This window comes from Corvus hawaiiensis, chromosome 3 (assembly GCF_020740725.1).
Source record: "Corvus hawaiiensis isolate bCorHaw1 chromosome 3, bCorHaw1.pri.cur, whole genome shotgun sequence".
In the NCBI taxonomy this organism is placed as follows: Eukaryota; Metazoa; Chordata; class Aves; order Passeriformes; family Corvidae; genus Corvus; species Corvus hawaiiensis.
Window position 1 is genome coordinate 81,607,580 of NC_063215.1, and position 12,853 is coordinate 81,620,432.

General features: G+C 42.0%; 1 protein-coding gene across 5 annotated transcripts in view; it reads left to right on the forward strand.

Moving 5' to 3' along the window:
• The first annotated feature begins 659 nt into the window (after positions 1-659).
• RMDN2 (regulator of microtubule dynamics 2) overlaps positions 660-12,853 on the forward strand; it is a 52,618-nt gene continuing 40,424 nt past the window's right edge. For 2 of the 5 annotated variants that reach the window (XM_048298581.1, XM_048298585.1), the window contains exons 1-2: positions 660-689; positions 5,612-6,066. In XM_048298581.1, coding sequence (XP_048154538.1) covers positions 675-689; positions 5,612-6,066 — 470 coding nt within the window. In that variant the 5' untranslated portion in view covers positions 660-674. Of the gene's footprint in view, positions 690-4,730; positions 4,836-5,041; positions 5,133-5,611; positions 6,067-12,853 lie in introns of those variants that run through there. The other 3 variants (XM_048298584.1, XM_048298582.1, XM_048298583.1) reach the window with 3 other exon arrangements.

The following is a 12,853-nucleotide window of genomic DNA, read 5'->3' on the forward strand; positions in this document are numbered from 1 at the left end:
ATATATTTTGATAATGTCCTTGAGACTTCTGAAGACACAAAGAAGCAGGAACAGTATGTACATTTTTTTTTCTTTTTCTATTTGAAATGCCATGCCATCACTGACCATTTGTACTTTAGCACTGGATCCTATCAACACAGATAAATAAACGGATGGTTGTGAGTGCAATTGAACTAGCAAAGCCAGGTTTCCTATCAGGTTATAACTTGTAGTTCTGTTCGTTCACATCTGATAAAATGTGATCTCTGCTTTAGCTTTTCCTGTCCTTGTGAAATGCTTTTCTCCTGTGTGGATTCTCAGTTGTACACCAAGGGATAAGCTATAGCAGTGACTCTAATTCAGGGATTTCTTCTTTAAAAGATCAGCTAACTCAAGGAAATTTGTTAGCGTTTCTCTGTTGAATTTGATTGAGATTGGCCAAAGATTCAAAAATACTGGGGAGGAGGCAGAGGTACAGTTAGTTACATTTGCACACACTGAGACATAAAAGCAGAGGCAGCCTTATCTCCCCAGGGAACTGTGCTAAGCAGTATGCCTTTATTTCAAGAAAACAGAAAAGATCAGTGTGCTATTACCCATCTCCTTTTAACTTCAATTGATTAATTTTTAATTAGGGGCACTGGACAATTGTTCAAGGCAAAAGCAGCAGAGAATACTGACAAATCTGACAGTGAATGCTTCTCTTTGAGGTAAGATATAATTTTATTTATTTTTATAGCAAAAAATTCAGAAGAATTCAACAAAACTTGACAGAACAATGATTCCTGACTGTTCTGACATCCAGATCCAGACAGGATTTCTGGCAGGTTGGTTGCTAGTCTGGTCAAAGGTATTTAAGCTTTCACAATGTTTGGTGACATATTAACAATATTTGACTTTACACCTACAAGACAAGTAATAAGTACGAACTGCTACTAACTCATTAAAGGTTTCTGTATTTGTTAGAAGAAGTAGATTAATCTCTAGTTGGGGGTTGGGGGGAGGGAGGGGCATTTCAGAAAGAACAGCATATCACAAAATGGACAGAAGAATTACAGCTAAAGAAAATTATGAAAATTGTAAGATACAAACACCTTCCATACAGAAATGAAACCACCAGTAGGTTATGTTACACCTTGTCTGGAAAGAGCATGCATCAATTACTTACTATGTAATGGCTCTCTGATCCATTGAACACAATCACTCAATAATAAGCTAACTTTTCTAATATGACACAAAAATACCATTCAAGTTCCAAATTTCCCAAAAGACCAGTAAACTGCCTGTACTGGTTTTACAAAAATAGTGGTGTAAGAAGGCTGGCACCCTGTGCAGGTGTGTCAGTGTTGCAGCACTGGTGTGCTAAGCTCATTCCTGTACATCTGCCTGGGGCCAGGGGTGGAGAGAGGCAGGATGTTCACAAGGTCTTGCGACCTCAAAGCTGCTGGCCTTCTTGAAATTAGTTGGAGTGGCCTTTCAATACTTCAAAGAGTCTATAAAAAAGAAGGAAAGTGACTTTTTCCTTGGGCAAATAATGATAGGACAAGTGGTTTTAGATTAAAAGAGGAGAGATTTGGATTAGATATCAAGAAGAAATTCTTTATTCAAAGGGTGGTAAGGCACTGGAACAGGGTGCCCAGAGAAGCTGTGGATGCCCCTTCCCTGGAAGTGTTCAAGGCCATGTTGGATGCAGCCTGAACAACCCGTTTAGTGAAAGGTGTCCTTGCCCCTCATAGGACACTTGGAATTTGATAATCATGAAGATGCCTTCCAACCCAAACCACTCTAGGGTTCTACAGTGTGGGGTATGCCCAGCCACTGTCCTGGAGGGACGTCTGCTGAGATGAGGAGATTGCCTAAATCTCCCAGCAGAACTCCCGCTGGAAAGGCAACCACTTTGTAGTTATGGTGAGAAGAAGACAGACCCAGAATCCTCTGGGAGACCCTATGCAGATCCTTTGTAACCCATTGGCCTTCACCCATCCCCTGTATCCCTATCAAGCTAGCCCCCTGCCCCTGCGAGGGCAGAGAGAGCCCGTCCCTGGCCTCCCCTTTGCTGGAGTACAGATCAATAAAGCTACCTTTGTGCAGAACAGCTACACGGGTCTCTCGTCTCTCTCCCTGGTCTGGCCTGGAGGTTGCCCTGCAGAACTGAGCTGAAATCACGAGCTGACAATCACTAAAGAGCTGACAGCTCCTGCATGGGCCCTCCTAGCCAGCAGCTGAGGGAAGACACTGGGCCTCGGGAAGGCGATTCTTTTTGGGACCATCTCTCCTGACCGGTTGCAGCTTCCTCGGTCAGAGCTACTGACCCCTAACCAGCTGTCATACTACAGTTCTATGATCTTGACATATTTCTTCCACCACAATTGGCTGAAATTAAGCTCCATGTTCAGGACCTACTGGGTGGAGAAAGTGTCATGGTATGGCTTGTCAGAGGGACAACATACAGGCAACCTGGGGGCATAAGCTTTGTGTTCTTAGGAAATAAGGCTGAAAATACACTAAAAATATTTGGGGAAAACCATTTTATAACAGATGGTTGTCTGGACTTGTTTTTTAGGACTTCAGGTACGAAGTTTCTTTTGAACTAGGAGAAATTCACATGCAGAAGAACAGTACTTTTCTAAGAACATTTATTTCAGTTTTTTAGAACATATGTCATATTTAGGCCAACTGGATTACATTAGATCTAGGTAAATTGATGTTTAGTTCCCCAGCTTGGAAAGCTGCTGTGTTCCAGCAAATTTCTACATACATGCAATAGCTTCTATGCTTCCATGCTGGTCCACCTGGGTAAAATGGCCACAGGTAAAAAGCAAACAAGGAGTTTGGGACCAGACGGGTGACCTGATTTTCATAGTTGCTACATATCCAGGCAGCTGTAGATGGTAGTTTTTCTGGGGCATTATTTTTGAAAACAGGTCCCCTTCTCTACGGCCTGCAGCCTGAGACAGTCACTTGAGAAAATCTTTGAAAATACTCACTTACCTTTTTGCATCCATAGTATTTTGTTTCAGCTCTGTGCTATGTTTACCCTCCAATTAATTCTCTTTTTTAAATCTTTTCCTGTTTTAATTGGCTTATGGAAAGATTTTGGCAGATTATACTGAAAAAAAGGAAAACAAAAATTAAAGGTTTTCCAACACATTTATATTACCAATCCTGAACATTTGAAACGCTATCAGCATATGGAGATTTATGTTTTCTTGTTCCATTTTAAAACACTGTGGGATTGTGTAACTTAAAACCATTACTTACAGTGAAATTTGTTAAAATAATTTGAGTTTAGTGAAGTTTCCATAAAATTGAAGAGATGTTCATTCTTGGTTTAAAAATCTCAAATTACAAACATAAGAACAGATTATATGTTTCGTTGTTGTTGTTGTGTTGTAACTGGGAAACCTGTAAAGTATTGAAACAGTATTCATTTTTTCATTCTAATTTCTGCCTTTGTCTCAGGTTGTAGTTTGGTCTCATAAAGCTAGTTTCATCCTCAGGTTCTTAATTAAGAATTAGTTTAGAGCTGTAGTTGTTTTAAACTAAATCTTTGTTTGAAAATAAATAGACATTAGACTGATTTACAATTGTTAATTTGCACTAAGACTGAAAATTCTTGAGTTCTTGGTACCTGTTTTAGGTAGTTTTTTGTTTTGAACAGTACTTTGTTTACTTTTTAAAGGCAGTTAGTATGTTTTTTAAGAATTATGTTCCTTTGTTTCTGATTGATATGGCTGAGGACAATTCCAGCTGTTGAAGAGTTTCTTTCATTGCACAGACACAGTGGTTTCCATGATGGTTTCCTTAAGCCCTCACACAGAAAAACATGAGTTTTATGCTTGTAAATTCTGGCAGGATGTTGTGCACAGGCCCTCCACAAAGCTTCAGGAAGACAAATGGTCAGAGCAGGTTGTCTGTGGTGATTCTTCCATTCAAGCCAGAAACAGGAGCCAGATCTGTTTGTCATAAAGGGCAAAGAAGGGTCTTGTGAGAGTTACCAGTAAAAGTGATCTCAGATGGGGCACAGGAGCAATACCTCCCACACCCTGTTAAATCTCAGTTCTGCTGCTCTGCTCTGGTGAGACTCCACCGGCAGAGCTGCATCCAGATCTGGGGTCCCCAACACAGGACATTGATTTGTTTGAACAAGTCCAGACAAGGAACACCAAGTTGATCAGAGGGATGGAGAACCTCTCTTATGAAAAATGCTGTCAGAACACGATTGTTCAGCCTGGAAAAGAGAAGGCTTTGTTGTCACCTAATGGTGGCCTTCCAGTACCTGAAGGGAACTTACAGAAAAGGTGGGGCAATACCATTTACAGGAGCATGGAGTGACAGGACAAGGGGAAATGGGTTCAAACTGAAAGAGAATAGGTTTAGATTAGATAATAGTAAAAAATTCTTTACTGTGAGAGTGGTGAGGTACTGGAACAGGGCACCCAGGGAAGCTGTGGATGCCCCTTCCCTGGAAGTGTTCAAGGCCAGGTTGGATGGTGCTTTGAGCAACCTGGTCTAGTGGAAGCTGTCCCTGCCCACGGCAGGGGGGCTGGAACTAGATGATCCTTAGAGTCCCCTTCCAACCCAAACCATTCTATGATTCTGTGGTAAGCTCCTCCATGACTGGGCAATTTATAATGGACTTCGGCGAAATCAGCTTTGGGCCCTTAGGTGGCTAAAATTGGAATGAAGCTTTTGTGCCGGGACTGCCCGTCTTCCTGGCAACTGGGCGGGGTTTCTCCGTGATTTTGCAGCTTCAGGTCTCCACTAGTGCAGTGGAAACACCGTTTCTCTGTGGCCTAGAAGTAGCAAAAGGTGAAATCGAGAGGCCACCAGACTGAGGACAGACACATGAACAGGTACACTTGCTCTAGAACGGCGTATTTCGAGCCATGTCTGTGGCAAGTGCAGCCGGCGTCCCGCAGCAGCACGGCCCGCCGGGACTCCCAGCGCTGCGGGAATGCCTCCTCCACCGGGCAGCGCGCGTCACCCGGGCGGCCGGGCCGGCGGTGCGGCCGAGGCCCGGCCCCCTCGATCCGGGTATCGCCGCCCCGGGGCGGCCCCGCCGCCGCCCCCTGAGCCGCGGCGGGAGAGCTGCGGGCTCCTGGGCCGGACGCGCCGCTGTTCCTGGCTCGGCCCGGCCCGGCCGTACGTACGTACCGGGGGCGGCGCCGGGCTCGGGGCTGGCGCTGCCGGGACGGTCGGGGCTGGGGCGGCCGCGGGGCGGGCGGGAGGTGAGCGCGGGGCTCCGGCAGCCCCTTGGCGCGGTGGGGCTGGGGGACCGGCGAGACGCCCCTCCGGGCGGCGCTCCGGCCTGACAGCTGGGTTTCCGCCTTTCTGCAGTGGCGCAAAATCCGATTATACGAGTTTCTCACATTAAAACAAGCAAATCGCAGGATGCCGGGATGGTTGAGAGTGAAGGCTTCAGTCCTGCCCACGTGCCGGCGCCCCTCACACCCCCAAACCCACTTTTGTCTTGTTTTTGCTGCCTTGTATTGTAGAACCTGCGAGAGTTGTAGTGTAACTTTGTGTCAGCAGTTCTTCCAGCCTTACACTTTTTCAGAGTGTAGAGCAAGTCGCTTGGGTAGAGCAGGGCGAAATATCTTAAACTCTTATTGTTGTCTCGCAATTCCAGGACCGTGCAGAAATGTCTCCCTTTGAAAATAAAGGACTAATACTGGGCGTAATGGCAGGGACTGCTGGATTAAGCCTGGTGCTGATTTGGTACCGCAAGATCCGAAAGCCTGGTGCAGCTCTGCATATGCATGCGTTCCAGGATATTAATTCTGTGGGCTTGCAAAATGAGGCTCCTAATGAGCAAGGAGCAGTAATGGTTTTACATGGAAGGCAACTGCAGATACTAGAAAAATTGAATGGCCTGCTACTAAGCGTGGACGAACTGAAGAGAGAGGTGGAATTTCTGAAAGAAGCTATTCCAAAGCTTGAAGGGCTTGTTCGAAATGAGCTTCAAGGAAAAGGTGATGTTCAGAGAGTTAGCCCATCACACAGAGCAGCAAGGCGGAGAAAAGCAGAAACAGCTTCTGGTGCAAGAGAAACTACCAGCTCTGAAGAGGCAGAAAGTGAAGGAGGGTGAGTTAATAATAATTTGTATATTCTACTATACACACACAGTGCAAGTTGCATCATTACCTATAAGAAACTGTAAACAGGAGCCCTTTAAAAGTTTTATATAGGTTTTATAATTCTGGAAAAAAAATGCAAACGTTCAGATTAGCAGTTTTTAGATCAGAGAAGACTCTTGGTGACCATCTCTGAATCTGCACTATGGCTGAAGTTGGCTTAATGCCAAGCATAATACAGATTTTTTTTTTTAAGAATGTGTTTGGTAACACTGATGCAGTATTGCTACATAGCTTTGCAATGAGAGGCAAAGTTCAGAATAAAGGTATAATTTTAAAAGTGCTTCTAGTAAGAAGGTAGCCCTGTGTCTTTGACAGAGTTTGTTCAAACTGTACAAATGCTCATGTACTTTTCATGATAATTGTTTTCTATGAGCCTCACAGGTGAGTTACTACAGTGTTCTGCCTGGAGGCATTGCATACTATGGAAGCTACATCTGAGTGGAACCCCTGTACAAGTGGCAATGTTTATGTGTATGTGCTGTTGTATACACTTTCTGGTGGCTCAAAAAGTAATCATGAGGAATTTAGGGTACTGACTCAATAAGGTAGAAAGTTCCTAGTTTTGACCACATCTTGTAGTCCCATTGTAGTTAATGGGATCTTTTATACTCACGAGTTGAGGAGCACGCTTGGGGATAATGTGTACCAGGAGTCCAGGAGAGGCACTATATTTTTGTCTTGACATTACTCTCCTGTAATTACAACTTTGTTTTGGTATAATCAGATTAGATACTTAAATGCAATTTACTAAGACTGTGTTTATAGCAACTGAGTTTTTTGAGCCACTTCTCAGCGGGTCTTACACATCTGCGTAGGCAGCATTATGTCTGTAAATTGCCTATCTTATGTCACCTTTTCTCTTTAAAAATATTTTAATTAACTGTAATATTCTGAAGACAGTTAACAGGCTGCATATTAATAGAATTCTATTTTTAAGAGTTTCTCCACATTCATTTTCTGTTCCTGTGAACAGAATTTCTTTTTGTGTTACATCCCAGCCCACATGCTTCACAAGTCTTATATTTTGATACCATATTTTAAGACCTGCCAGTTCTATTATGAACCAGTTCTTTATTTTAAGTATTCAGGATTGGCATAAGTATTCGAAGACATTCCTCCTTCATCTGGTGTGGAAACATCTTGGTTCTCTTACTTTCTCAGATTATTTTATCCATTGGTTGGTTTGCAGAGGCCTTCATGTTACAAATAAAATATTCAGAGATGCAGATAAGGCAAAGGGGCCAGTTTATGAATTACCAGGTCCATAAATGCAACACGGGAGTTATTCCACACATAGCATTTGAGAAAATCCTGTTTTCTGATCAGGAGTGATGTGTTGCTCTTTGAGAACAAGCCAAGGACACTTGTGTGTTCAGGTTCTTCTGTATGACGAAGAAGCTGATGCGATGATCTATACAAGTGATTATAGTGTGCAAGAGCATTGAATGTGTCCTTAAGAGAGGCCTTCTCTGACAAGAATTTGTGTACAGTCAGAAGCAAGGAAAATAATTCAAGGTTATAGTTAGCATTAGTCATTTGGCTATGTTCTTTCCCAATGCTATTTTTCAATCCCTTTTGAAAAGAGGTGGGCTTTTTTCCTATTAACACCTTGTGCTTGACGTGCTTGTTTTGCATCTTCTCTAAATTTGACATAATTTAATTTCATTTAAGTAAATTGTATTTTTTTCTTCCTCTTACAAATAGGTTGTTAATCCTAATGTGTGTACAGTTGCAATGTATGTAGCTTTTTCCAAGGTCTTCTGTAACTTTAATGACTGTGGTGCATGGCCAGGAGAGTCAGTAGCAACACTTGGGTTTTTCTGGTTTCTGTACATCACCACTTCATATACTGTAGGCATTACACCATGTGCATTGTTTTATACTCTTCTGGGGTGAATTCCAAACACAATGGTGCATTCAGGTGCTTTTTTGTGCACTAGAGAAAAAAAAATTGCTCTTTGTTACAGATAAAACATTTTTTCACCTTTCTGTACTCCCATCTAAAGTACATGCAATGTATTTCACTGCCTCAGCAGTAATTTCATGATCCAGAAGATAGGATTTTGCTTGAGTTAAGCACTTCTGGTTTTAATTGACGAATGGGTAGGTGCTGGGAATTGACAGATTAACTAATCTGAAGAGTTTTATGGGTTTGTGCTGGATGACTACATTGATTTCAGGTTTGTAAACTTCTTCCAGAAAAGCTTTTAATATTACCAATTTTTTTTCCATTAAATATTGGAAGCTGACAGTCTCTGATATAGCTCTCACTGCTTTAATCTACTCTGGTCATATTCTCAATGTTACTGTTGGTATTCAGTACCTTGGGAAGAGAAGCTTTCTATTTTGCCTTCCAAAAATTATGTATTTCTGGAAGTGGAGAAATATCACGTGTTTTAGTAAATGAACTATATTTTTACATAATGACAGTCTGAGCAGAAGGTGCACTGAATGGATGAGACATTACATGCTAAAGAGTCTGTGGTTTCTAGTCTGTGCTTTTCTGTATTCTATTTTTTTTTTTTTTTTTAGTTTGTTTCAGTTCCTATAATGTACTAGTGAAAATTTCAATGTTTAACATTTGAGAATGTGTAACAAGCACTCATTCATTTACAAATACATTACGAATAAATTGTGTCTAGATGATCACCTGGAATGGAGCATATCACCAAATTCTTCTCTTTGTGATTTTCAAGCTGTTTCCTCCCTGATATGGCAGTGATGAACCCCGGACATTAGTGCCATGTTTGGCACCTGTCTTCAGCAGGCCTAGCGTCCAAGCTCTTCAAATTGCATTTGGTATCAGGCACCAGAAAGATTCACCACAGTGAATTCTTTTCCGACAGATGTTCTATTTATAATTTTTCCTTGAAATAGTTTAAATAGTCAACAGGAAAAAAACATTTCCCTTGCCTGCTTCTGAGTATCATTTCACGTAGCATTTTTAAACTTATTTTTCTGTTTATTTCTTTTAAATGCAACCTTCAGTTGGCCTAAGACTCCTTTGTGCCAAACTTTTCCTTGAAGACCGCTTATCATTGCTGATGGATATGCACTTTGGTGGATCATACAGTGCAAATTTGATTCAGATCCATCTGTGACATATAATCACCTTTGTGTGGAATTAGCCAGAGCAGATGAGAGGGTGTTTGTGTCAGCCTGTGGTTTTTTCTAAGTCGGCAGGGAGATGACAGATGATATTTGATCTGTCTAAAAGCTGAAATGTTGTGAACAGATGATACCTGGTTAGGCCCAGTGTCTGCGAATTTACAGACACCACAACACAAGTTTTTGAACCACCCGAGTGTGTTTATACCACAGAGGTGTTTTGTACCATGTAGCTCAGGGTTTGTTTTAATCCAGTACTAGGTGCTGGGATTTACTGAACTGCTTAGCCACAGTGGGGTGAGTCTCCAGCACAGTTTCCATTTGTTCTTTGAACTTTGAACAGTCCATTTTGATACAACTGACTCCTGTTGGTTGATTGTTGCTACTCGTGTTCTTATCACTGTTTTTCTCTTTTATTTAAAATGTAGTGGTAATAAAGGTGAAAACAAGTTGGCACTGACTCTAGACATTTTTAAAAAGTTCTTCCATTTTCTCAAATATTGAACAATGTGTTTATCACACATAAATACTCACTTTTCTGTTTATCATCTGATAAAACCTCTTGCAGGAAAATACCGGGTAAAATTGCAGATTTCTGTTGTATGGAATATTTGTAAAACAAACCATAATGACTCTTCCTTGTTTACTGTTTATTTCCATTTTGGAGTAGTGTCATCAGTCCTTAAAGTCTTGGAGTTTTTAAAGTGTTAAGAAGAATCTCCACTTCTGTTTGTGTCAGTAGTGATTTTTAGTGCTTTAGAATGCATAGATATCTAAGACTATTAGCTGCTTTGTTAAGGCTGATATCACTCAAAAAGTAAATTGCAATTTATGACATTCTAATCAATCTGTAAGAGGGTCTGTTCCACATTTGAATTCTTTGAAGATTCACAAAGCAGATAAATAAAGGAGGTAGGAGAGAATTTGTCAGGACAGTGGAGATGAGAGGGAATGGGTAAGAAATGACCTGCCCTCTCTGCTTTTTTGTAATTAGTTCCTTATGTGTTCACATGATCTGTTAAATAGTGACCTACTTCACACTTTTTCTATGAGTCTCCCAATAAATATATGACTTACCTGATGTCATGTTGTGCTGATTTGTGCACAGCCTAGTTTTTGGTAGCAGGGGAAGGCCACAGATGTGGCTTCTGTGAGAAGCTGCTGGAAGCTTCCTCCATGTCTGGCAGAGCCAATCTCTGATGGCTCTGAAGAAGGACATGCTGTTGGCCCAGTTAGAGAGGTTGGTAATACCTTTGTGATGACATTATTTAAGAAGGAAATCAAAGCAGTGCGTGGGCAGTTTTTTCCAGGGGTAGAGAGCTGCTGCCACTGGGGCATCCTGGCCCTGCGTGTGGCGATGCACTGCCGCTGCCATTTTGGCGCGCCTGCAGTGAACTTTGCCTGCTTGGCTGCCCTTAGCCAGCTGCACCACGGGCAGAAGGGCAGGGGCGGTGGCAGCGGCTTCTCCTTTTTGGCACCCCATTTGAAGAGAGGCATTAAATAGCGCCAGCGCTGCCACAGCTGGCACCGCCCGTGCAGTGGCAGTGAGGGCCATGTGGCCGGCAGCAGAAACATGGCAAACGATTCCCCAGAGTGGAACCTAGACGAGCTCAACCTCTCGGTGCTGCGAGATGCTGCAAGAATCTTTGAATTAGTGAAATTTGTTGATAATGATACCTCTGAGCAGCCATTTTTTTTCTAGTCAGAGAAAGAGGAAGAAGTCAGAACATGTGGAGAAAGACAGCATGGTGGCACCAAGGTCAGTGACAAGAAAGAGGGGGAGGAGATGCTCCAAATGTCAGAGTCAAGATTCCTCTGGAAGCCGTGATGAGGACTATGGTGAAACGAACTGTCCCCCTGTAATCCATGAAATCCACAGGGAGTACAAAAATCCACTTGCAGCCCATAGGAAAGGTGCCCATGCCGGAGCGAGTGGAGGCCGGAAAAAGCTGTAATCCAGTGAGAGACCCAAGGAGAGAGGGCCCCTGCTTCTAAAGACAGAGAGAGAAAGCCCTTGCTTCCAAACTAGAACAGCCTATCCTTAAAAGACTGTACTTCATGGACAAGAGACCCACGTCGCAGCAGTTCTGGGCAAACTGTTTTGCCCGTGGGAGAGACTCACAGCATAGCAGGAGAAAGGCTCCTCTGCCTGAACAAACTGCAAAAGCTCTTGCGTGACAAACTGACCGAAACCCCCCACGCCCTGTGTCTCCCTGTGCTGTCAGTGGGAAGGAGGGGCTGGGGGGGAAAAAGGTGTTTTAAAGGCTTATTTTACTTCTCATTATCCTCCTCTGACTCTGTTAATAATAAATTTACTTTATACCTTTAAATTTGAGCCTATTTTGCCCTTAGAATGTTTTCTCCCAATCCTTAACTCATGAGCCCTTCATTTTTTTCTCCCTCTTCTGCTTAGCTATAGCAGAGGAGAGTGAGTGAATAATTTTCGTGGGTACCTGGTGTTTTAGCCAGTGTCAAACCATGACACATGTGAATTTGATGTTTGGCCTCAGTTTGATATCTGGTCATGACATTTGCTATAATGCTGCTGGAAATCCCTACTGGGCTTATTTGGACTACCAGCCCAATGTACTTGGCTGTCAACCCAACCTTATATTTGTCAACCAGCCATTATATTTTTGCTGGGAGAATAGCATTTTCTAGTAATCACTTCTCTCTGTTATCTAACACTGTAACAGTAAGGATCATAGAAATTTTAGCAGATGTTTATACAGCAAAAGTAAAGAATACAGCATCAACATTGACTTCCAAACACTGATTCCTTACTTTCATATCTACCTGTTTAGGTAGCATTTGATACAGTGCCCAAATTCCTGTAACTAAGGAAATTGTCTTTACTGCTTAGTTGTTGCTGTTTTATATTATGTAGTGCCCTTATTTTGGAAATTATGCAGATCCTCAATGCATTTATCTTTTAATTAGGGGGAATGGAGCATCTAAACCACATGAGGAAAGATACTTTCCAAACGAACTTCATATCATAGTTCTGTGTTGGAGCTTAAAAGACTGTCCCACTCCCCAGGAACTCCCCTGTACATTTGATTAAGTCGGGGCTTTTACAAATGCAGCCATGATATAATTCCCCTGTGCCCACTTCAAAATAACTATGGAAGAACAATGTACTGTGTCTTTAAACAGGCTTCAAAAAATTAAAATAAGTGTTCAGTGGTTGAATATAGTCTCTGCAGAATACAGCTTAGGGTTTGTCAACTTCAGCGTCATCAAGATTATGTAAAACAAATCTGTAGAAACAAATGAAGTTTCCCATCTCTGTTCTGCTCCATGATATTTTTCAGTTTGAACATGTACACTTGGTCTGTGTCTGTATTGTTTTATCCAAATGTATTTTTTGACTCCTTTTTCCTGTATCACTGGTTTTTGCAGCAAAACTGTCTTGCCACATATAGCACTTCTGTAGCTTCACAAGCAGTTGTATTTGTTCATTTATAGGCTGTAAGTGTATCTGCTCTGATACACTGATCTGTTCTGAAAGCAACACATTCAAAACAGAATATTTAAAAGCCATGATTAATAACCTTCATTTTGACTGCTAGCATTCTGTTCTGGTTATATTTCTGAAAAAAGAAAGAGATTTTATATGTTCTGAC